Source organism: Balaenoptera borealis (genome assembly GCF_965194805.1).
Source record: "Balaenoptera borealis genome assembly, chromosome: 4".
Taxonomy (NCBI): Eukaryota; Metazoa; Chordata; class Mammalia; order Artiodactyla; family Balaenopteridae; genus Balaenoptera; species Balaenoptera borealis.
This window is the reverse complement of record NC_138861.1, coordinates 97,876,670-97,902,187: the sequence shown is the minus strand read 5'-3', so window position 1 is coordinate 97,902,187 and position 25,518 is coordinate 97,876,670. Positions and strand designations below refer to the sequence as shown.

Genomic DNA, 25,518 nt, shown 5'->3' with positions numbered 1-25,518 from the left:
TAGAGACTGTCATACAGAGTGAAGTAAGAGAGAGAAAAACAAATACCGTATGCTAACACATATATATGGAATCTAAAAAAAAAAATGGTTCTGAAGAACCTAGGGGCAGGACAGGAATAAAGACGCAGACGTAGAGAATGGACTTGAGGACATGGGAAGGGGGAAGGGTAAGCTGGGACGAAGTGAGAGAGTGGCATTGACATATATACACTACCAAATGTAAAATAGATAGCTAGTGGGAAGCAGATGCAGAGCACAGGGAGATCAGCTTGGTGCTTTGTGACCACCTGGAGGGGTGGGGTAGGGAAGGTGGGAGGGAGACGCAAGAGGGAGGAGATATGGGGATATATATATATATATAGCTGATTCACTTTGTTATACAGCAGAAACTAACACACCATTGTAAAACAATTATACTCCAATAAAGATGTTTTAAAAAAAAGGCTAAGATCAGGAGTGTATAAAATTTTTGTTGAAGGGTAAAATGGTAGGTATTTTTGTTTTTGTGGCCCAAACAGCCTCTGTTGTAGCTACTCAACTCTGTTGTAGCACAAAAGCAGCCTCAGACAATGTGTAAACCAATGGACATTTCTGGTATACTGGAGTATTAACTTTATTTCTAAAATAGGCGGTGGATTGAATTTGACCTGCAGGCTGTAATGGCAGATCCCTGAGCTAGAGGAGAGGTTGAACAACTTAAATAGAGGACATGGAAGATAAAAAACAGAAGATCCAAAGCAAATTCTAGAGATGAAAACCAAATTATTTAAATGAAAAAATACACTTGGTGGGATTAATCACAGATATACACTGTTGAAGAAGAGATTAGCAAACTTGAAGGCATACCAATAGAAACTATCCAAAATGAAGCACACAGAGAAAATATCTGGAAAAAAAATGATCATTAATGAGCTGTGGTTTATTTTCAAATACACCAATGTACATGTAATTGGAGTCATTGAAGGGGAAGGTATGACTAAAAGAATATATGAAGACATAATGGCTGAAAATTTTCTAAATTTGGTGAAAACTATAAAACCACAGTTCCAAGAAACTCAGTGAACCCCAAGTGCAAAAACTATCATTTTTTTTAAACCACATCATCATCAAATTGCTTGACGTCAGTGATAAAGAGAAAATGTTAAATGCAACAGAGAAAAAAAGATAAATTATATACAGAGGAAAAAAGATATAGATAAGGATGACAGGGGTTTCTCATCTGAAACCTTGCTAGGGAGAAGACAGTGGAACAAGAGCTTTAAAGTACTCAAGGGGGCAAAATATGGCAACCTAGAATTCTGTACCTAGCAAAGGCAAAATAAAGACATTTTTAGACGTAAGAAACGGAAAAGGAATTAATCATAAACAGGCCTGAGCTACAAAAAATGTCAAAGAAATCCTTCATGCTGAAGGATAATCATATCAAATAGAAATCTGTTTCTGTATAAATTACTAGCATCAAGAATGAGAAAGGTAATATCACTATAGATTCTACAGATATTTAAACGATAACAAGCAAATATTAGAAATAACTTTCTGCCAATAAATTCAACAACTTTTGAAGAGATACACAACTTCCTTGAAACTGGCAAGCTACCAAAGCTTACTCAAAAAGAAACAGATAGATAACCTGAATAACCCTATATCTAAAGAAATTGAACTTGTAATTCTAAACCTTCCACATAGAAAGTTCCAGGCTTAGATAATTTTGCTATTGAATTCTACCAGACATTTAAGAAATACATCATGCCAGTTCTATACATACTCTTCCAGAAAACTGGAAAGCAGGACATATTTCCCAGTTCATTCTGTTAGGATGGTGATGCCCTGTTACTAAAAGCAGGCAAAGGGGCTTCCCTGGTGGCGCGGTGGTTGAGAATCTGCCTGCCAGCGCAGGGGAAACGGGTTCGAGCCCTGGTCTGGGAAGATCCCACATGCCGCGGAGCAACTAGGCCCGTGAGCCACAACTACTGAGCCTGCGCATCTAGAGCTCGTGCTCCGCAACAAGAGAGGCCGTGACAGTGAGAGGCCCGCGCACTGCGATGAAGAGTGGTCCCCGCTCGCCGCAACTGGAGAAAGCCCTCGCACAGAAACGAAGACCCAACACAGCCATAAATAAATAAATAAATAAATAAATAAATAAATTTATAAAAAAAAAAAAAAGCAGGCAAAGACCTTAAAATAAAATAAAATTGTGGACTGATATCCCTTATGAACACAGATATAAAAAGTCTTTAACAGTTTTTCAAAATGAATCCAACAGTATTTTTATTTTTTTTAGATCTGTTTATTTCTTTTTTTTAATTTTATTTTTATTTTTGGCTGCATTGAGTCTTCATTGCTGTGCGCAGGCTTTCCCTAATTTTGGCGAGCGGGGGCTACTCTTCGTTGCGGTGCGTGGGCTTCTCATTGCAGTGGCTTCTCTTGTGGAGCAGGAACTCTAGGCGCGCGGGCTTCAGTAGTTGTGGCTCACAGTCTCTAGAGCGCAGGTTCAGTAGTTGTGGCGCATGGGCTTAGTTGCTCCGTGACATGTGGGATCTTCCTGGACCAGGGCTCGAACCCGTGTCCCCTGCATTGGCAGGCAGATTCTTAACCACTGCACCACCAGGGAAGTCCCCCAACAATATATTAAAAGGATAATATATCGTGATCTAATGAGATTTATCTCAGAAATGGAAATCAGTCAGTGTCATTTTAATATATTAACAACAACAACAAAAAAATCATTTGGTCATCTCAGGGATTTAGAAAAAGCTTTTGACATTTCATTCTTCATCATAATTTTCATCAAACTAGGAATAGAAAGGAATTTCCTCATTCTGATAAAGGTTACCTATAAACAAACTACATTTAACACCATACTTGTGAAAGACTGAATGTTTTCCCTCAAGATCAGGAACAATGCAGGGGTGTCCACTTTTTTTTTTTTTTTTAAATTACTGGATTTATTTATTTATTTATGGCTACATTGGGTCTTCGTTGCTGCGCTCCAGCTTTTTTTTTTTTTTTTTTTTATGGCTGTGTTGGGTCTTCGTTTCTGTGCTAGGGCTTTCTGTAGTTGCGGCAAGCGGGGGCCACTCTTCATCGCGGTGCGCGGGCCTCTCACTATCGCGGCCTCTCTTGTTGCGGAGCACAGGCTCCAGACGCGCAGGCTCAGTAATTGTGGCTCACGGGCTTAGTTGCTCCGCGGCATGTGGGATCTTCCCAGACCAGGGCTCGAACCCGTGTCCCCTGCATTGGCAGGCAGACTCTCAACCACTGCGCCACCAGGGAAGCCCACGGGGTGTCCACTTTTAACCGCTACCATTTAACATTGTACTTGAGGTTCTAATTAGTACGGGTAAGGGAAGCCCACGGGGTGTCCACTTTTAACCGCTACCATTTAACATTGTACTTGAGGTTCTAATTAGTACGGGTAAGGCCAGAAAAAGAAAGGAATCTAAATTGGAAAGAAGTAAAACTGACTTTATTTGTAGACATCGCTATTATCTCTATGGAATCTTCAAAAAAAAAGTTATTAGAACTAATAGGTGAGTTTAACAAGGTGGTAGGCTACACAGTCAACATATAAAGCATACAAAAATGAATTGTGTTTTTTATACTAGTAATGAACAGTGGGAAATTGAAATTTAAAAAAACAATAGCATCAAAAAATATGTGATTCTTAGGGGAAAAAATCTGACACATGGTGTGCGAAAACTATATACTGAAAACTACAAAACATTGCTGAGAAGTCCTAAATAAATGTTCTTTGGGCAGAAGACTCAGTAGTGTCAGTTCTTCCCAAATTCATCTATGGATTCAACGTAATCCCAATCAAAATCCCAATGGACTTTTTTATAGCAGTTGACAAGCTGTTTCTAAAATTTTTAATGCAAATGCAAATGTGTTAGACTAGCCAGAAGAACCTTGAAAAAGGGCAGTAAGAACTTAACACTACCTGATTTCAAAACTTGTTAGATAGCTACAGTAATCAAGGATGGTATTGGTTTAAAGATAGCAAGTAGATCATTGCGACAGAATAGTGGCCAGAAATTGTTCTTGAGATAAGTTTTTCAGTCAAGGTACAAAGGCAGTTTAGTCAGCTAAAGGATTTTTAACAAAGGATTCTGGAACAGTTGGATAACCATATGCACCCACCACTTACATAACATACACAGAATAACTATGATTCATACCTGGAACCATATACAAAAATTAGATCAAAATAGACCTAAATGTAAAATTTCAAATTATGCAGCTTTTAGACGAAAACAAGCAAGACACACAAATTTTCTAGAGGCACCCTGTGGAGGGACTTCAGTCACATCAATGTAGAACTCAGTCTCCTTGGAAAGAAAAAGAAGAGATTCTGGCTTCACAAATGGTGGGGAAATAGAAAGGAACTGGTGACTGTTTGCACTGTCTGTAGTCATATACAGAACATGATCAAGGGTGTTACACTGGGCTTCTGTTATAAGATGAGGTCTGTATATGCTCAGTTCCCCATCAATGTTGATATTCAAGAGAATGGTTCTCTTATTGAAATCCAAAATTTTGGGGGTGTAAAACACATCCGCAGGGTTTGGATGAGGCCAGGCATTGCTTGTTCAGTATCTCAGGCCCAGAAAGATGAGTTGATTCTTGAAGGAAAGGACATTGAACTTGTGTCAAATTTAGCTGCTTTGATTCAGCAAGCCACAACAGTTAAAAACAAGGATATCAGAAAATTTTTGGATGGTATCTATGTTTCTGAAAAAAGAAACAGTTTAGCAGGCTGATGAATAAGATTTGAGTGGTCTGGCTACAGAAACAGCAAGATGCCAGATGATTCTTCGGACTCATTTGTGATATTTTAAAGATGCAATAAAAGCTCTTTTGATTTTGGGGGAAAAAAGTCACAAATATTTTTGCATGTAAAAGTTATGTTTGCGCTATAATGTAATAGCATTATGTCTAATGCAATAGCATTATGTCTGGGGAAAAAAAGTACTTACCTTAATTAAAAAATAATGCTGTTGGGAAAATGGTGCTGACACACTTGCTTGATGCAGGGTTGCCACAGACCTCCAATTTGTTAAAAAAAAAAGACAATATCTGTGAAGTGCAATAAAGTGAAGCACAATAAAATGGTACTTAAGAAGTTAAAACTCCCCTGCCGTATGGCCTAGCCATTTCATTCTTACATATTCAGTTACGAAAAATGGAAACGTATTAATACAAAGACCTGAATACAGATGTTTGTGGAAGTGTTAGTTATAATAGCCATATAGGCATAACTCAAATACCCACCAACAGGTGAATGGACCAACAAATTGTGGTATATTCTCCAATGGCTTTCTATTTAGCAATGAAAAGGAATGAACTATTGATACATGCAACAACATAGATGAATCTCAGGATAATTATGTCCAATTTTCTAAAGAAGTCAGGAAAAAGTAAAATTTTATATAAAATTGTAGAAAACGCAAACTAATCTATAATAACAGCAGATCAGTGGTTTCTTGGGGTTGGGGAGAGACAGAAACTTGGGAATGATGACTGTCTGTCTTTCTGGATTGTGCTGATGGTGTATACATATGCCAAAACCTAGCAAACTATACACTTGAAAATAAATGCATTTTTCTGTATTTCAATTAAACCTCAGTAAAGCTGTAAAAAATTTTAGTAGCATTTTACCCTTTAAAAATACCTTAAAAGAAATTAGTGTGTCTTCTAGGGGAGAATTTAGGTAAGCTTTATTCCTGTTTAAATGTCTTAAAGAGGGCAAACTTACAGATTTTTTACTCTTTATTATTAAAGCTAGTATAAAGCAATTTAGTAAAACAGTTTGTATAAAACAGAAAATTGGAATGTAAAATCAATTCCCAATTCTGTGATAAAAATTTAACCTTAATCTCAAAAATCAGGACATTTTCCCTTCTGACAGTATAGGAAGTTTAGGTCCCATCTGGCTCTTTTTCACCATATTTTCTCATTTCTCCTTTAAAGAGTTTTCCGTTTTAGGAAAATTTTAGTGTCTTGTATTTGATCAAAAATAATTTAGGGCTTCCCTGGTGGCGCAGTGGTTAAGAATCCACCTGCCAGTGCAGGGGACATGGGTTCGAGCCCTGGTCCGAGAAGATCCCACATGCCGCGGAGCAACTAAGCCCGTGCGCCACAACTGCTGAGCCTGCGCTCCAGAGCCCACGAGCCACAACTCCTGAAGCCTCGGCGCCTAGAGCCCATGCTCTGTGACGGGAGAGACCACCACGATGAGAGGCCCGCACACCACAGTGGAGAGTGGCCCCCACTGTCCGCAACTAGAGAAAGCCCGCGCACAGCAGCAAAGACCCAACACAGCCATAAATAAATGAATGAATGAATAAATAAATAAGGAATTTTATATCGCTTTTCATTGGGGTGTATGGAGGTTGGACACTTCAATTCAGAGAGGGTTTCTTTCCCTTGTAAAAAATCTCTTAAACCTACCCTATTCTATCCTAACCCCCATCTTCCAACTTAAACAACAGTGAAAAAGTGTGTTGTTATTTAGAGGATGATCTTTTAGGTAGTGTTCTAAAAGCACAGTTTTGCTGACACAGAGTTAAAAAAATTTTTTTTAATTAATTTATTTATTTAATTGCGGCTATTTTGGGTCTTCGTTGCTGTGCGCGGGCTTCCTCTAGTTGCGGCGAGCGGGGGTTACTCTTTGTTGCGGTGTGTGGACTTCTCAGTGCGGTGGCTTCTCTTTGTTGTGGAGCATGGGCTCTAGGTGCGTGGGCTTCAGGAGTTGTGGCTCGCAGGCTCAGTAGCTGTGGCACACGGGCTTAATTGCCCTGCAGCATGTGGGATCTTCCTGGACCAGGGATCAAACCTGTGTCCCCTGCATTGGCAGGCGGATTCTTAACCACTGCACCACCGGGGAAATTCCAGTTTTGCAACTTTTCTTTTAAAATCATTTTATTTTTTATTGCTTATGCAGGGGTCAGCAAATGTTTTCTGTAAAGAGCCAAGTAGTACATATTTTAGACTTTGAGGTCTGCATACTATCTCTGTTGCATAGACTTCTGTTCTTTTCTACAACCCTTTAAAAATGTAAAAGGCATTCTTAGCTCCTAGAGAGTACAAAAACAGGCTGCTGGTGTGGTTTGCTGACCTGTGGCCTGTAGTAATATTTCTCAAAGTATACTCTGCAGCTCTCTAAAATGTTTGCAGGTACAGAGTGTGTGTATGGAATTACTTTGGGCACACTTGGTACAACAAAACTACGTTTCTTTACCAGAAGACAGTTCACATTGGAACCTTTATTATTTGGATTTCACAAGTGACAGAAATCCACTTTGAGTAGTACAGGGACTGATCCTATCGGTAAGGATGGCTGTCTGGACTTTCCAACTTTGTGGGCCACTTCATTCCTTGAGTAGTTGGGACTGGCTATGGTTAGCTCCCAGCTCAAATGCTTTCCCCCCAGCCCCCAACGTGGGCACGCACATGTACATCTGGTTTAAATCACTTATGTGCCCCTTGGCCTAATCATGGCGCCGTATATGAATGTGGTGAGGAAGTAAGGGTTCTATTTTCAGAAGAATAGGGGTTAACACTGTTAAGGACGTTCTTTTTTGTGAATTTTGTTTGCGATATTAAAAAAAAAAAAAAGCAGACGTTTATAAAGGAAAAAAGAGCCAAAAGTTTGACGAAGATGGTGATAGTTTTAACATGTCAAACTAGAATGGCATTTGCCATGCTTTCATGTTAGTAAAAATACTGGTAAAAATTTGATTTTCTAAACGTTAAAGCTAATGTGTTTTAAGTGAGTAAACTCTTTCAAAAATAGTTGCTCCATGGTGTTCTTCAAATAATTGTTAATTGGCTTTCATTCAGAATGAATATTGTATAAGGAATTATTAAATGAAATAACAAAGAATACATAAGCTTCAAAATTTGTTAGATAGTAACTGTTATAACAAATTATGAGTTTTAGCTTTGTTGTTACTGTTTTTTAACAATTCAGTAATACAAAGTAGTAATTCTACTGGTAACGTTCTTACAGCACCTCTATTATGTTTTCAAATGACAAAATTTCCCATATTCTTTCTTAAAAAGACATTGAGTGATTTTCTCATCTTACTGTTGGAACATTTTTGGTTTCCTTTAATCCACTGGTTTTCAACCCAGGTGACCTCCCCCCTTACCCCCCTGACGTTTGGCAATATCTGGAGACATTTTTGGTTGTCACAACTGTAGGAAAGGTGCTATTGGCTTCTAATGGGTAGAAGTTAGAGATGTTGCTAAACACCTTCCAATGCACAGCACAGCTCCCTCACAACAAAGAATTGTTTAGCCCAGGATGTCAACAGTGCTGAAATTGAAACCCTATTCAATTAACCAAACCCTAGACTAAATGAAGAGCACATGGGCTGTCATTCCATGGTCTTTACTTTTTAATTGTGTTTCTTTTGGGTATATTGCCTATATCTTTTTTAACAGCTCCTTATGGTGCACAACAAAACTGTCAACCTTTAACTGCCAGATAACATAATTTTAATGTTTGATATTCTATTAACAAAGCAAAATTTTTTCTTGTTGAAAGAAGCTCTTTGGGAAATTTCTACTACAGGACAACTATTATTAATGGTTACTTAAGGTTCTAGTTGCTTTTTTCAAGAATTGTATTATAAATATGAAGGGAAAAGACAAGGAAAACTAGAGCTGTCATCTTGCATTCATCATAAATACCTTGAGATCTGTAATCTTTTGTTGTAATGATTATTGTGAACAGTTCAGCTAGCACGATAGCCAGTGCCTGGGATGTAATAGGTTCTCAATAAATCTTTAATGGGAAGATGGATAAAAGTGCAGCTTACCTATTATGCTTGCAAAAACTTGTGCCTTGCAAGTCAGGTGAGACACCTGATCATTTACATCCAGATCCTTTTCAAGTTTGCCCTCAAACTTCAGTGTAAGTCTTCCAACCTCCACCTCCATCTCCCCCTCCCTCCTACCATTGTTCTCAGAAAATAATAATAATAGGTAGAGTTTACTGACACTTGATATTTGTCAGTTTGTGGGGGTACTTAATTTAAAATATTTTTCACAATATGAGCTATTACTGTCTTTTTTTTTTTAAACAGGTGAGAAAACTCAGGCTTAGTAATTGAGAGGCGTCAAGATTCAGACCCCTCCCTGTTTGTTTCATACCAAAGCTGTGCTCATAATACCAGTGCAAAAAGATCTGATAGTATTAATTTTGTCCTCCAAAGCCAGACTGCCTAAATTTGAATCCTGGGACTTAAGTATCATCTTGGGAAAGTTACTTAACCCCTCCTCCATTTCTAAAATGTACCTAATAGTGTGTCTTAAAGGCTTTGCATACTATTTGGGAAGACAAGGAAAAAAGGCATGAAATCTGACAAACATATCAAGTGATTGCTAAATGATAAAATAGAGACTGTAAATGCAAATAGAATTCAGCGTGGGGAAATATATTTAAAATGGTTTCTTAAAAAAATTTTTTTTTCAAATATATAGCAACTTTTCACTTTTTATGCCAGTGACTGGGCTTCTGTGCCAGTTTTGTCAAGATATTGACCTTCTCCTGGCTTAGCTTTTGTTTTCTTATCTACCTTGAACGCTATGGTCAGTCATGTGACTTAGTAACACCTCAAATCCCTTATTAATTGTTATCCTCTCCACGCTGCACCTCTTGTCCAGCACCCAGCAGGTTTGAGAATGTGCTGTCTCTATTCCCTTGGAATGTTAGTGGGACTTGACACTATCATTTATGGATTTCAACATTAGCCAGTCCTTCAGTACCGATTTTCAATCATTTACTTGTACTTGTCAGCTTCTTTCTCCATTCCCTAGAGGGTATTTCCAAATAGTACCTATGGCTCTTTTACTTGTTAGGCATCACAATGGCCTCTCATTTTACAAATAACTTGTAAGGCTTTAGCTGGTGGCTGTTAGACTTCTTGCTAAAATTAAAGTGACCTTCACCTCTCTAGCATCTTACCTTTTGATTGTTCCCCTCTTTTGAGGTTGTCTCCTTCCATAGCATCTAATAGACAGTTTCAGTTCTACCCCTACTGGTTCTTCATTTCCTTTTATACATTTTCTTCTTGCTCTCCTATCACTGTGTTTTCTTTCTGGGAGACTTCATTGACTACCATGGCTTTATTTGTGAACTGTGTACCAATGAACCCTACTTTTCCATCCCAGATCCCTCTCTGGAACTACAGATGGTTGTTTCCAACAACCTATTAAATACTTCCAGTTTGGCGTTCTGGGGCACTTCAGAGTTGACATTTGTCCAATAGAACCTATTAAACACTTGCTTCTCCTAAAACAAAAGACCTAAAGCCTGTCTTCTCCTGTACTGTCTTCTATTACCTCTTTCTTGGTGTGTCAGCCTTTTTTCAAGTTTGTCTTTTCTCTATGCTTTCTAAAACCCCTTCTCTATTTCACCACTAGAATTAAATAAAAAGGAAAATTAACTGTATGTTTAAAAGAAACCTCAAGATCTTGCATTGCCTTTTGTGTAGATTGAAAATCCACTTTCCACAGCATGGTGTTTTTCTATAATGGAGTGGAGATAAAATTAAATGATCTTTTCCTAATTCTCAAAGAGATGGTTTTTTTTTTAAAGATTTTAAGTTTTTTCTAGGTGTCTTAAAATTTTTATTACCTGCTACCACTTTTATCATCATCTTATCATAGGGTGATATTTGAATTAGCTTAAACTTTTATACTTAGTATTTAAGTTTACAAGTGTCAGATTTTCAAGGGATTTGATAGGCTTTTCACAATTTGACTCTACCCAACTTCTCAATTTTATTCACTGCCATGGCTCACTTTAGAATTTTAGAGAATTTGTTTCAGTTTCCTGGCTACCATTTATTAATTGCAAGACATTCAGCATGGTCTTAACAATACTTACCTTTTGGATTATGAGGATTAAATGAAATAATGCATTTATTCAGGGCCTGGCACATAGTAAACACTGAAGAAATCTTAGCTACTGTTGTTTTCTGTGGCTGGTTTACTCCTCAGCCTGAATCTCTTACTGTACCCAAATTTGCAGGGTCATTCCTGCTCGTCCATACTTCTCTCCCTGGCCCTGAAATGCCTTACTCTTTCTTCCTCCCACTTACTGTGACTATTCCTTTTCCTTCAGAAGTTAGCTCTACTAAGAAAATTTTCCTCGGAATGGTCCTTTATCACCTCTCCCCTCCTTTACATAGGCACTCCCTATTGGAGCTCTTCAGTCATACCTCTATTTGGAACATGAATCTCATTACAATTTGTTTTCCAAACATTTTTTGCTGTCTTTACTGGACTTTGAGCTTTGTTTCAGTGGTAAAGAATAATTCGCAATCTGTTGGATTCCAGTGTTACCATTCCTGCCTTGAGCCAAAATGTTTTCAGTCAGTAAACATAAACGCTGTCATCTCATTTAATCCCCACAACCACTCTATGTTATGTCAGCATTATTGTTATTATCAGATACAGAAACCCGAAGCTAGATGAGGTTAAGAGATTTGCTCCAGGCCACTTAGTTTCAAAGTACCAGAAGTCTAGAATTCCCCACGTTTAATAACTTACGACTATTCTATAGCTATCCCCTTATACATTTGTCTTTTACTTATAAATAAAAATAGCATTCAATTTATTAAAAGTGTTTCTTGATGATTGCCTTTGAAGCACTTTTGCTTTATTTTGTAATGTGTTAAACATCTCAAGAACTGGGATTCTACTGATTCAGAAATGTAAAGTTTGATCTGTGTAGACCTTGTATTCTTTATACTCTATTATATTGCTTAGCAAAATAATTGGGTGAATAAATATTTTTAAGACATTGAATTTTTTATACAACATTTGCATAATAAATAGATAGTTGGAGTATTTTGTGCTTGAAATAATTAACATTGTATTTTTTCCAAAATTTAATTGTTTTTCACTAATTTGCATTAGCTTTTATTAACTTTATGTGTTTAGTAACATCCTTGAGAGTAATTATGTATCTGTATATAAATGGTAGCCCTTTCTTAGTCCTTTTGTAGGGTTGTTACTTTAAGAACATGTAATAATAAATTTGTATGACCTAAGGATTTCTTATGGCTTTGTATTCAGTAAAAAACACTCATTCTAATAGCTGGAGGAGAGGGGCTAGTGGTGGTAGTGAATCAGATTATTAAATACAAAAGTATTGCATGTCATTAATTTTATAAAGGGTTTAAAGCCTAATTAGCAGTATACATAGTGATTCTAGTTATTCTCTAAGTTGTAATTGTGGCTTAATTGAGTTGTATCATAAATTCCAAGAGTGAGGGACAGCTTCTTTCAAAGAACGAAGAATAGAGTTGAAGATGAGCAGTATATATTTCCCCATTGTATAATATCCTTTAAATTTAGTTCATGGGTTTGTTTTGCTTTATTGTTTTCATTTTTGGAGTTGCTTGTTTGAAACATATCCTTAAGTATTCTCATTACAGAGCATAGTAATACTCTAAATCTTACCCCTGTAATGGTGATATTTATATTTTATTTTAGGGAAGCTATGCGAAATTATTTAAAAGAGCGAGGGGATCAAACAGTACTTATTCTTCATGCAAAAGTTGCACAGAAGTCATATGGAAATGAAAAAAGGTAAGATTATTGTTTTTCTGGTAGATAGATAATTAATGGCTAATAATAGCTATCATGAATTTGCAAGTGATGTATTAATATACAAGTAAGAGGATGGTTTCTATTGGGTTAATTTGCAAGTACAAAATGAAAAGTACAGGATTTGTCTCTATTTAAGAGGGAGAAACAAAGTAAATTGTGGCTTATTTAGTAAAGATCCTCTGGTTAAATCTGTGATTTCACAAAATGAAATAATCCATAGTTTTTATTTGGGGCTGCATGGTGTTCCCTGAGTATTTCCGTGATACATTAGCTCATTCAAAAAGTAGCTTTCCTTTCGGTGGAAAATGTAGTTTTATAAAGAAATGTGACCCCTAAAGTACCATTTTAAAAAGAAAAAGGCTTAAACAAACCCCCAAATTGAATTATGGAGTGATTGTGAAGAAAAGTACTCCCAGCCCTCTCCACCCTGACTCTGTGCCTATTCAGGTTAAAAAAAAAACAGCAAAGCTGAGCTGGTACTCATACCACATGAATGAGGCACTACAGAAATGACTTATAAATCAGATTAGCCAAAATTAAATTATAATAGGGATTTTAATATTTAGTGTTTGTCTTAGTATTTTTTAAATTTCAGCATTTTTGGTATATAATTGTGGATTTTTGTTATTTGTTTTTTCACTTGGTTCCTGGAATTTTCTTGTTAATAGTTTCTCAAGTCTTTGTCTTTCAGACAGCATTTTTGTGTTAAGCATTTTGTGGACAAAGGCTGCTTATGGGGGAAGATGAAAGATTTTTTTGGATTGGCTAGAAAGGCACCAAAACTGAATTGGGAAAAGGAATGAAAACTCAGGTTTGGGTGTTGGATTGAAAGGAATGAGTGGAATCTTAGAGTTTGTGAGATAAAGGAGATCTTAGCATATGCATAAGAGAAGGGAAAGGTAGTATATTAATTTACAGGCTGGAAGAATTTTAAATAGTCTCTTTCTCAAAGTCCTCTAAATCTGAGCTGAAAAAAAGGTGAAACTATTTAGTTGATAATGTTATCCTCAAAGGGGATGAACAGCTGAAAACAGCATTTAGGACTCAGTACTGCCAAGTGTTCTTTTTTAGTTATTCAAGTTTACTAAATTTCTGATTACTTTACTAATGAAACTTAAATCATCTGATTTAGAGTTAAATATGTGAAGAAGTTGGTACCTACAGTTTGGGACATAGAAACCAAATCGAGATAGTGACCCCTTTTGGCATGAAGTTGGTACTGGAAATTCAGGTGTTCTGCCCGCTCTTCCCCCCCTACCCCCGCCAATAATGAAATCACGTGTATATAGGAGATTGTCTCCTTCCCCTGCACCAAGCAAAACAGCTTAAGTCAGTACCCTCATTACTTGAGGTGGGTCTAAAGGGTCAGCCTTGTATTTCATAGTGAATCTGAAGAAGGAACAGCTTCCCTTTATCCAGTCACGAGCTAGGCATTGTTCTGGAAATGCCTTACAAATGTCTTTAAATTTTAATCCTCAGAATAATCTTGTAAAGTAGGCATGCTTTAATCCCCATTCTGTGAGTGAGGAGACTAAAGATCAGAGACTTTAAATATGCCCAGATTCACTTTAGTTAGGAGTTGATAAGAGCCAGGATTGGAACTCCTGGGTCTGTAATTCCAAATTTCATATTTTTTTCATTTCCCTAATTTTCATAGCCTTGCATTTTGTGTTTGAGTGTTAATTATCTACAGCAAGGCCTGAAGATGGAAAAGGCACCTGAAGAACCTAAAGATGTCTAAAAAACACAAACTTTGTAAACTTCACTTTGTCTGGGATTCTCTTTTTACCATTAGCAGAGTGAGATTGGGCTGAATCTAATGAAGATAGGAAAACATGTTCATTGTATAATCTGCCAACCTGGGCAGTGTTGCTCAGTTTAGTACAATTGGATTCATTTATTAACTCATTTATTCTTTATTTCTCACAACCTGTTAGGTTCCAGGTACTGTGCAAAAGCATCTTGGATGGGAATTTTAAAAGTCACTATGTCATTTAATACTTCGGTGGATAACTGAGGCCCAGTGCAGATAACAGAAGGGGAAGAGCTACTCAGAAAATTAGAGTCCAGATAAGGTTCCTGTTTGTTAGTCACTGTTAAAAATACAAAGCTATAGTGGTTTATCAAGTTAAAATAGGTGATTTAATGGTTAACTGTTATTATGGTTGCCCTTATTTTCAATTTCTTTCTATTATTTGGGGTATAGCCTGGTGGGTCTAAAACCCCAGTCAAAGGAAAGCTCAAAGAATCTAAGCTTCTGACTCCAAAGAATGAAAAAAAAAAAAAAGATGAAAAAGCCAGAGTAACTACTTTCCTATGTTTATTGTATTATTAAAATTTCCAGAAGAGACATGCACTAGTTTTACAGTAAAGGTAAAAACCTATTAAAATTACTTGATTTTAAAAAGGTATTAGTCGTCAGGGGCTGCTAACACAGGTCAGCCTCCTGGGTGACTGGCAGGGCTTCTTACTGGAAGAGGTCTCGTCCCTTACTCCTTAGTGGAGTGCAGCGGAAAGAGGAAGATCTGCTTTCTTTCTTGCGTTAGGCATGAGGTAACCTGGGGACATGACCACAGTCCTCTCGGCTTACAAAATAACTCCAGTGAATGATGCTAGAAATATTTGGGTAGGAAGTTCTATCCTAAAATTTTAAATCGTTCTCAGGATTCACTTTTGTGCCTAATGATGAGTCTTTATTTGCGTCACATATTTGGTATCCCACTTAGTATGTTAGTGGCTAGTTTTACTTTTTCATCGAAGGTCTTTTCAAATTGAAAAATAAAAAAATTATTTTGTCTAGAGGCAAATTTCTGTTAAAGATATGGAAATGCCATTAGACATGTTAACATTTCTTCAACTTTGTGTTAGGGGAAGTATGAATAATCATCAAAGGGTAATGAATCTGCCAAAATAAAAAATGTAAATGATGTGTTTGGATTTTGTCTAATCTTATATATTGGGCTGAATAAAAAGGCTTCTTTGAATCTGTAAGGTATTTTCCAGATCTCATCTCAGGATTTGAGGAAAAAGTTGTTGAATCATTCTCTGAAAATAAAGACTGACTGTTGAACTAGGAAATGAATGAAATCATAAATGTGTGCATATCGCCACCAAGTGGCAAATAAAAGCATTGTTTGTCATAGTTGCTTAGATCAGAAAATAAAGGCACATTGTTTCATAAAGTGTCCTTTTATAGCAGCTGTTAAACTCCAAAAGCTAGCCACTTGGTCAGACTTTTCACTGAATGTTTGGTACATATTGACCAGCTGTCCAAATTCAAAGAATCATCGATTCACATGCCATTATAAAGGTGTATGTTAATTTTTCTTTTGTTAATTAGGTGGCATTTTTTCCTTACCCTCCTCCCTTTAATTTCCTTTCATTTGTCTGTAAATTTTTTTGTATTGATGCTTATCTTTTATTTGATTATTATATTACTACTGAAGTTTCTGGAAATGAAATTTGGTTTGATTCATTAGCTGATTTTTAGGGGGTGACAATATTGGGATGTTTAAAATATGATTTCATCATCACATGGTAGAAATAATCTTAATGTTTATATTGGACTTGCTATTTTCTTGCATCACAGCTTTCTTGAATAGTTGTAGAGTTGATATAAAGATAAGGCTAGTTCAGAGGCAGTTGAAGAATCTTCATTTTTCTTAATTTATTACGATTGGAAAGCACTTTCAATATAGAACCTAGGTCAGTGTTTTGTGGTAAAGAGTTTCTTGTCAACCTGTCTGATTTTTATGCCCTGTTGGTTTCATGCCATTTTATCACAGTACTCTTGAGAAAACCAGCACTACATTTGGTACACTATAGTAAAACACATAGCTTTTCGAATTTTATAGCTGATATACCAACTTACTAAGGAGGCTTAACATCTGTCAATAAAATACTAATAGTAGACAAGCTTCCAAAATTGATGCCTTCTCAACTTCCTGATAGTGTGCCAGCTAGATATTTGAATCTGTGCCATGGTAAGTATTGGGTGGTTCCCAGCATTAGAGGCCAGAAAGATCCGTGGTGCAGACTTGAACTGAGCCAACTCCTGAACTAGCCCAGCTAATCCAGGCATCCCTCCAAACTTGGAGTGACCTGGAACTGAGCCCACTGCCTCGGCTGTGACCTCTCTGTCCATGGTGACAGAGAGTATACAGGAACAAAAGCTGCTCTGATTCCTTTCTATTGGTTTAGATACATATGAGAAGACCCCAGAAGATTTTCCTCCTAACTCAGCCTGATCCCTTCGACCTACTAGGTCTACTTCCCCATTACCCCGGCTTCATCTCCTGTTGTTCTCGTCTCTGCTCCAGCCACGCTGGTCTGTTGTTTGTCCACTGTCCATTATAGTCCTTTCTACTTTGGAGCCTTTGCACTTGCTATTCCCTCTTCTGAAATGCTCTTACCCTAGATACCCATGGCTTTAGGTCATGACTTAAGGTCATCTTCTTAAATAGGCTTTCTCTGGCCACCCAGGTCTTACACATTTTTAAGTACCCCTTCCCTGCTTTATTTTTTCCCTCAGTACTTACCATCAGCTAACAGAGTATATATGTTATTTTAGTCATCTAGCCTTTTAAAATTGTCTTTCTTATTAGACTATGAGTTCCATTAGGACAAAAATTTTTGTTTGTTTTAACTACTAATATATTCCCAGTGTCTAGTACAGACTAGGGGTGTAATAAATTTTTGTGAATTATTGAAAATTAAATAAACCTAGCTCACTTCCTGTAAATTGTATGTAGATTGCCTCTAAAGTAGTCTTTGGTAGAGTTGAGCAAAAAGTAGGTGCCATATATTTTGATTCAATTCAGTCAATATTGTAGTAGGTGCTGAGGGGGAAACAAACAAGTAGACACTACTCTACTACCTTTATTTAATTTATTTTTTTATTAATTTTCTTTGGAGTATAGTTGCTTTACAGTGTTGTTAGTTTCTACTGTACAGTGAAGTGAATCAGTTATACGTATACATATATCCACTCTTTCTTAGATTTCCTTCCCATTTAGGTAACCACAGGTCACTAAGTAGAGTTCCCTGTGCTACACAGTAGGTTCTCGTTAGTATACATAGTAGTGTATATATGTCAACCCCAATCTCCCAATCTACTACCTTTAGGGTGGCCTGAAAGCTAAATCCAGCATGATGGTATCTGTGTGTGTGTACGTACACACACATGCCTGTGTACAGTTCTTTAGTTTTTTATTTTTTAAAGTCTGTACACTGTTGGCCTAAAAAGCATAAATTATTTGCCAAATTTTAAAATTAGAAATTTCATGTAAAACTTGATTTCAGGCAGCTATTGGGAAGTTGGAGGATGTGGCCAGCACTAGGCCTCCACGCCCATAGTTCAGCCCTGTGAGTGGGTGGGTGAGTGTATACTCACATGCTTGCTTTTCCCAATTGTTTCCTTGTCATCAGAGTCACACAGCATTGGCTGATGCTCTTTGCAGTTAAGCCCCCCCTTTTTTTTTTTTCTTACAGTGGGCTTAAAAGATTAAGAAAGAAATTTCTATGCTTATAACTATACAGAAAGTGGGAATTACCATGAGGGCTGTATGCTTCAAGAAAGAAGGGAGGGAACCTACTTCTTTGGGTAATTAAGGGATATTTCTACTTATTTATTGTACAGCTGGTCCACCCATTTATATTACTTACCTGGCTGCTATTTGAATTTACTTGGCTACTATTTGAGTAGGTATTTGAGTTTTCAGGCCCCTTGATGAGACATGACATAAATGTTTTTTAAACTTTATTTATTTATTTTTTAAATTTTTAGCTGCGTTGGTTCTTTGTTGCTGCGCACGGGCTTTCCCTAGTTGCGGCGAGCGGGGGTTACTCTTCGTTGCGGTGCGAGGGCTTCTCATTGCAGATGGCTTCTCTTTGTTGTGGAGCACGGGCTCTAGGTGCACGGGCTTCGCACGGGCTTAATTGTTCCACGGCACGTGGGATCTTCCTGGACCAGGGATCAAACCCGTGTCCCCTGCATTGGCAGGTGGATTCTTAACCACTGCGCCACTAGGGAAGTCCTGTCATAAATGTTTTAAAGTATGTGTAAGTCAGTGTGTGTAATTGAGCAAAGGAATTACACCCTACATAAGGACTGGATTGATGGTCTGAACTATGTAAAATGTGGGGCCTGAGCTAGGCTTTGAAATAGATATTTTGTGATTACTAAGAGAAGATTATAAGGAAATTATTCTAGGTGGGAAGAATTTGTGAGGGCGGGTTTTTGGCAACTAGCAAAACAAATCTCTTGGTTGTCTCTGAGTTGAAAGGATACAGTATATTGTTCTTTCAGTCATCCACATACAGCAGGTGTTCAGGATGTAAGATATATAGTAATCCAATGATCCATTTTGCTTTTAATTCTTTTACTTAGTTGTATTAGTATTTAGAAATTTTCTACTTTGGGCATTGCTCTAATTCTGTTTTCCAGGTTAATTACCAAATGAAGTTAAGAGTAATATCCATACCAAGAATGTCATTAATTAATGATACATCATTTTGAGTAGACATTAATCAGTAACTTCAGATTCTGTGGTGGTATACCATGTTTTGTATATGTTAGAGTACTTTGGATTTGTTGAACTGCTGTAGTTCAAAACTCTGAGCTATGTGAAAAGAGATGTTCCCTGCTCTAAAAAGTATCTGGGCTAAGTGAATGCGTAACATCAATATAGATGAACCTTATCTGAACAAATGGAAGTGGAAGTCTTGATTTCTGTGCTGTGGATATGATTATTTGCATTACAAAAGACTTCACCAAAATGTTTCGTTAGGGGCTAACTTTGTGCAGTTCAACATGATTTTGTATTCATGTGTTTAAGAAAAGGAAATGCTTTCTTGAATGTAATTGCATTGTGTTTTTTCCCCCTCATTGTTTCAGGTTTTTTTGCCCTCCTCCTTGTGTATATCTTATGGGCAGTGGATGGAAGAAAAAAAAAGAACAAATGGAACGTGATGGTTGTTCTGAACAAGAGTCTCAACCATGTGCATTTATTGGAATAGGAAATAGTGACCAAGAAATGCAGCAGCTGAACTTGGAAGGAAAGGTAAAGAGAACCATGGTACCAGAACGCAGTTTTCTTACTTGTTTTTGTAGTGGTGATTTTTTTTTCCTTTTATGGCAATTGGTAGCACTTTTTTGAATATATAAATCAGAACCAGAAATAAACTTCTCAAGTAGCTGTGGTTTAGTCATGATTCATGGAGCTTGAGCTGTTGACATCTAAAGGTGGCACACAATAAGCTTCCTTAGCTTGCTAGCAATTTTAGCAGGCTGTGAATCAGATTTCTGTTGGGCCAGTATAGGAGGCTAATTGCTCATCCGTCTGACAGGGGCATGATAGTCAAACAACAATGAAAATACGTAGTTCAATAATGTTTTATTCTACTCATTTAATCTTAGTCTTATACTAGGAACAAAGTATTATGGGTTATAAACATCATAAATGTTTTACTTAGCTTCAGTGTGGAACGGAACTATGCTGTGTAGACAAGAACAGCCATGATTACCTTTACTCAGACTTTTAGGGATTTTCTTTGATTACTTTACTAGGGAATAAAATTTATGAGTTAGTTTTACTAATTGTATTTTATGGATTTAGAAAGCAGTTATTTCGGTCTGTACCTTTAGTTTTCAAAAGTAGTTCTTCACTGACTTAGCATTAACTATTACTTTGTTTTCTCTTGATATTAAAATTTGAAAAATGGTTATTTCTGATTTCAGTGACCACATGAATGTCTTTTAAAGTACTGCATAAATAGCTGTTTTCTCATTCAGTAAGTCTTTGTTGAATGTCTTAGTGTTTGCTGTATTGTAGCTGACATTAAGGATGGGAGTTTGGAGGGCAAGGTTGAGGGTGGTGAGCTAGCGGGTTTGTACTCTCATTCCATTTTAGTCATTTTACAGATAATGAGCACTGAGAATAAGGAGCCTTAATATCAACCTCCTTCAAATTTGCGTATGTTTATGTCATTTGTATCTTTATATTTTTAGCATTAAGGCTTGTCAACTATGTATTTTAAATTAGGTTTGGGATAAAACTTACTACAATAAAGGTTGTTTCATCTTAAAATAGAGCAGTGTAAAATATTTCTGAATTATGACCCTTGAGCCAAGGTAAAACATATATTTAAGTAGTGGGTTGAACAAATAGGCCTTAGTCATGTCTCATCTATTTTTCTGTTATATAGAAAGTCTTAGTGATGTGTCTCCAAGCTGTACATCTAGACATTTGGAACTGTGAATGATAATTAGATTAGATAGGTAGCAATAAGCCAAGGGTTCTAGCTACCATTGTATATAATTGTGTTAATTGAACTTCATTGCTTGCTTTAACACTTCCAGCTTCCAGCAATTTTAAGGGAGGTAATAACAAACAGCATCCCCACTTGCTTTTCTCAGCATAATGGCTTAGTACATCTTTCTTCAACTTCTGCCATTATATCCTTTCCCCAAATCCTAGAAATTTGTAGAAGAGAATACCTGAGAGCTTGAGCATTAAATAGTGCTTAAAACACCTACTTACAGGGTAGTACAGTGTCTGTATGCCAAAATTATGTGTTAATATTTAGTTATAATGAAAAATGCTATTAGAGAAATCTATAGAGAATAAGACTGGTTGAGAGTCAGCAGAAGTCATTCCAGGCAGAAAGAACAACATAATCATATGCTGGGACCGTCAAGGTACAGGAACAAGGTAAGTTTGGGTCCAGGTAGGCAAAGATGGACCAAGCAGTGGGATAGATGCTGAGCTTCAGAAAGAGGCACTTTGGTCCTATCTCACTTAACCTCCATTCATTTAAGGTAATATTATTTTCTTTCAACAGTCTGTTCATTGAATGGTACAATTAGTCATTATTGAAAAAGGAGGGATTTTATTTTGCATTATTGGGTGTTTGTCCTTATTTTAATCTTCATTACAACAAAGTTCTAATATATGCAGCCCTTATTTTTATGGTCATGACATTTGACTATATGTTGGTAATATTTTGGATCTGATGTTTTTAATTTGTTAACTATTCATTTCCTCAGTTTTTGTCTTTACATAGTTGGAGCTAGGTAAGCTATGCAACATGAATTACTTCCCTAATGAGCACACTTGTATTTTTATTTTAAAGAATTACATCCCCTACACCTATGTTGCTAGTATTGTTTTGTTTATATAATTCAAATTCTACAATTCAAATATTTCTATAAACTTTTGTAGCATTATATTTGGTATTTCTTTTTTATTTCAGGGCAGATTTTTTTTCTTGCCTGAAGATCTTGTATTCAGAAAGTTGTTTTTTAAGTTAAACTGTTCATTGTTTATAGACAGATTTATTATATGCCATTTTCTATTTTTGAATTTTATTAGCTAATTTAGCCTTTTGGTATGATGAAGCAAATGTAACTTCACTTTTTATTTACTTAGTGTCTTAAAGCCGTAATACTTTTTCTGAATCAGTGACTTGTCCTTTTTTTTTTTTTTTCTTGTGAAATTTGAGTAGTTTGTGGTCAGTAGCTTTATAGCTTTTAAAAAATAATAAATTGTATCTGAGATAGCTTTATTAGAATTTTTTTGTGGATTCAGACTACTCACTTTTGTAATTAGGGGTATATTTCCTTTCCTTCCAAGGAGATATATATATATATATGTTTGCTTTTTCCAAACAAAATAAAGCCCTTTGAGTGTCTGTGTTATGATCCAATTTTCTCTGCTCTTTTTTCCTTTCCTGTTTGCCAGTCTACCTTATCATTTATGCTAGATTTCAGTATTTTCTCTTTTCTGATATAGATCATATCCCCTAATGTTAACACTCAAATTAAGTGATCTCATCATTTTTAAGTTTTGCCATTAGAATTTAATTGCTTTCATTTAGATACACATTTTATTTTTGTTCCATGGGAGTACTCTGCTTTAGTGTATCAATACCCATTTTCCTAGACTTTGTCTTACGTTGTAGAATAATTCCATAGTTCAGGCTTTATTTGACTTTCAGAGCTTTTTAAAGTAGGGCAGGGCCATGGTTCAGCATCCCTGAGCACTTAGAGATCCTTGAGTGAAAGGAGCTGAGTGAGTGCAAAGGCTGTTGTTTTAATTTTTCTTATTACTATTATGAGCTTTATCTTAACTTTGCCTTGTGCAGAACAAAGCCTCTCAAAGCTTTTATCACCCTTTTGAATTTATAAAAACTTAATTGAGTAAAATATTCAAGATGGTGCCTAAATTTTCTTATATAACTTTGCTGTTGAGAAATGAAATAGAGTATGGCATGATTTTTGTTCTGCTATGGCATGATTTTTGTTCTGGTACTAAAATTGGCTGTGAGTAATATTTTAAAGATTAAAAACCTAGAGCCCATTAGTTATTTTCTAAATGAGTGGCATTTGCACTACTTTTTAAAAGGAACGCACAGCAGAGGTAGTCAAGAAACTTGTTTAGCCTAATTTTAAAGTAGAGCAATGATTTTTAAAATATATATATATATATTTCAGATTTTTAAATACTTAAGCCGTACTTGAGCATTATTTACCCAGTCTGGAAAAGGAGATCAATAATTTAGCCTCTTCCCTCATTCACAGGGATCAGGGGAATAGGAAGGATTTTAGAATTGTCATATATAATTGAAATAGTAGCATTTCAGAGTATCTTTGTTGTTTTACAAGTGCTATAACTCCTTAATACTATCCTTTCAGTTACCAGAATTTAATTTCTGGTAAACTGACATAGTACTTTGCTGCGTTTGTTTTCTCTAGTACCTTTAATTTCAGTTCTTTGGGTGATGCAATAGGAATTATCCCATTGGGCAAAGTTAGCTATTTCAAAAAATATTGTTTTCCTCAGACTCATGGGTGGTTGCTCTAGTGTTCGGCTATATAAGAAAAAACATTGTATGTACTATTTTGAGAAGAATCAGTGCTAAAATCTTTTACATAATTGAGTTCTGATAGCCTTCTTTATATCTTATTTGCAGAAAGACAGTCATGGAATTTTTTAACTGTAAAATTTTATTTTAAAAAATTACTGATATGACATTGGTAATTCTGTGAAATAGATGTAGAGCTGTATAAAACAAGAAAAGACTATATTTTAAAAGCCTTTTTGAGAGGGGAAAACAGAACACAGTGTTAGTATTTCGTAGACTTGATAAGGAAGGCTTTGTACTTTGTTTCCAGAGATCAGTACTTTTCACAGTTGGTTTTATCAGCTCTTCTTTGGAATTACTGCCTTTAAGTCTGATCAAACTTAGACTTGGCCATACTGAGTTGTAGGTACAGCTGACAGGGTTTTGGTGCTATTAAAACTTGCCTTTTCTTTCACAGAACTATTGCACGGCCAAAACATTGTATATATCTGATTCAGACAAGAGAAAGCACTTCATGCTCTCTGTGAAGATGTTCTATGGCAATAGTGATGACATTGGTGTGTTCCTCAGCAAGCGGATAAAAGTCATCTCCAAACCTTCCAAAAAGAAGCAGTCATTGAAAAATGCTGACTGTATGTATACTTGTTTTCTTTTTTGTCCTCAACTCCCAGCACGAACTAAATAAGACAAATTCAACTATTTTTTAAATTAGAAATTGCTTTTCAGTAGCCAATTCATTTTTTGCAAATATTTTTGTGGTCTTCACTTTATCTGAAAAAGTCATATTCAGTTATTACTGCTGCTTTATTGTCTTTTTCTTTAATTAAAAATGGGCAATACCTGGTGTAGGGAAGTGGTTTTTAAACAGAATTGGTTCATCACTGCCACCCAGAGGCATTTGGAGAAATGGGAGTTTCCTTTTGCTGTCCCAGTGACTGGGGGGAGTAATGTTCGCATTAGGGTGTCTGAATGTCCTGCAGTGCCCAAGAAGGTTCCCATTCCACGAAGAACTGATTCACTTAGAATATCAAAAGCACCCCTTTGAGAAACACTGTTATATCAAATGGGCTTTGGAAGGCTGTCCTGAGAACCTGAACAAAAATTTTAACGTAGTTGCACTGGCAGAGACTGCTGCCTCATCAGCACATTTTTAGGCTATAGCAGATAAATGCTGTTTGAATTATACACTTCAACCTCTGTACCCAGTTTTCTTTATTTTAACTTTTTATTATGAAAACTTTCAAACTTACATAAAAGGGAGAAAGTAGTATAAGGTGACCACCTGGCCTCAACAGGTTTTACCAATTCTGTTTTATCATTTCTATCACCACCACCCCTTCCTCCTCCAACTGCTGGAATTTTTTAATGTAAATCTCAGACATCCTATCCTTTCAACCATTTCTGCAGTAGTGACTCTCTAACAGCTAATTTTCTTTTAAACATCATTATACCCAACAACAGTTGATGGTAGTTCGTTAATGCCATCTAATGGCCAATCCGTGTGCAGATTTATCACATTGTCTCAGAAATATCTTTTTACAGTTGTAGCGTTGTTGTTGTTTTTAACAGTTGGCTTGTTCAAACTTGGATCCAAACAAGGTTCATACATTTTAATCTGTAATAGTTTCTTCTCTTTCCACCAGCCTGTTTTTCCTTCTGTGTTATTTGTTGAAACTGGGTCATTTTTCCTGTGGAATTTCCATATTCTGGATCTGGCTGATTACATGTTCCTCTGTCTCTCATATTTTCTACAAACTGTTGGTTAAACTTTTATTTTAGAATTAGCTGATCCTATGTATGTTCATTTCTATCAGATCAGAAGTCATGTAATATCTGGTTATCCCACTTCTTGTTATATTAAGATTGGTTATAGTAATTTGAGCTGTTGTTAGTCTAATCCACCAGTTATAAAGTTCCTCAACAACCTTTAACCTAATGATTTTAGTAGCCCTTCATGATGGCTGCTTAAATCTAGTATTTCATTAAGGGCTGCAAAATGATGATTTTTCTAATTCTTTTATTCTTAAC

At 36.3% G+C, this 25,518-nt stretch overlaps 1 protein-coding gene across 5 annotated transcripts in view; it reads left to right on the top strand.

The window, feature by feature from the left end:
- The window catches only part of LOC309627373 (recombining binding protein suppressor of hairless), a 120,115-nt gene that overhangs the window by 79,682 nt on the left and 14,915 nt on the right, over positions 1-25,518 (top strand). For all 5 annotated transcript variants that reach the window (XM_082389266.1, XM_082389267.1, XM_082389268.1 and 2 more), the window contains 3 exons: positions 12,511-12,606; positions 19,523-19,688; positions 23,948-24,122. In XM_082389266.1, coding sequence (XP_082245392.1) covers positions 12,511-12,606; positions 19,523-19,688; positions 23,948-24,122 — 437 coding nt within the window. The remainder of the gene's footprint in view (positions 1-12,510; positions 12,607-19,522; positions 19,689-23,947; positions 24,123-25,518) is intronic.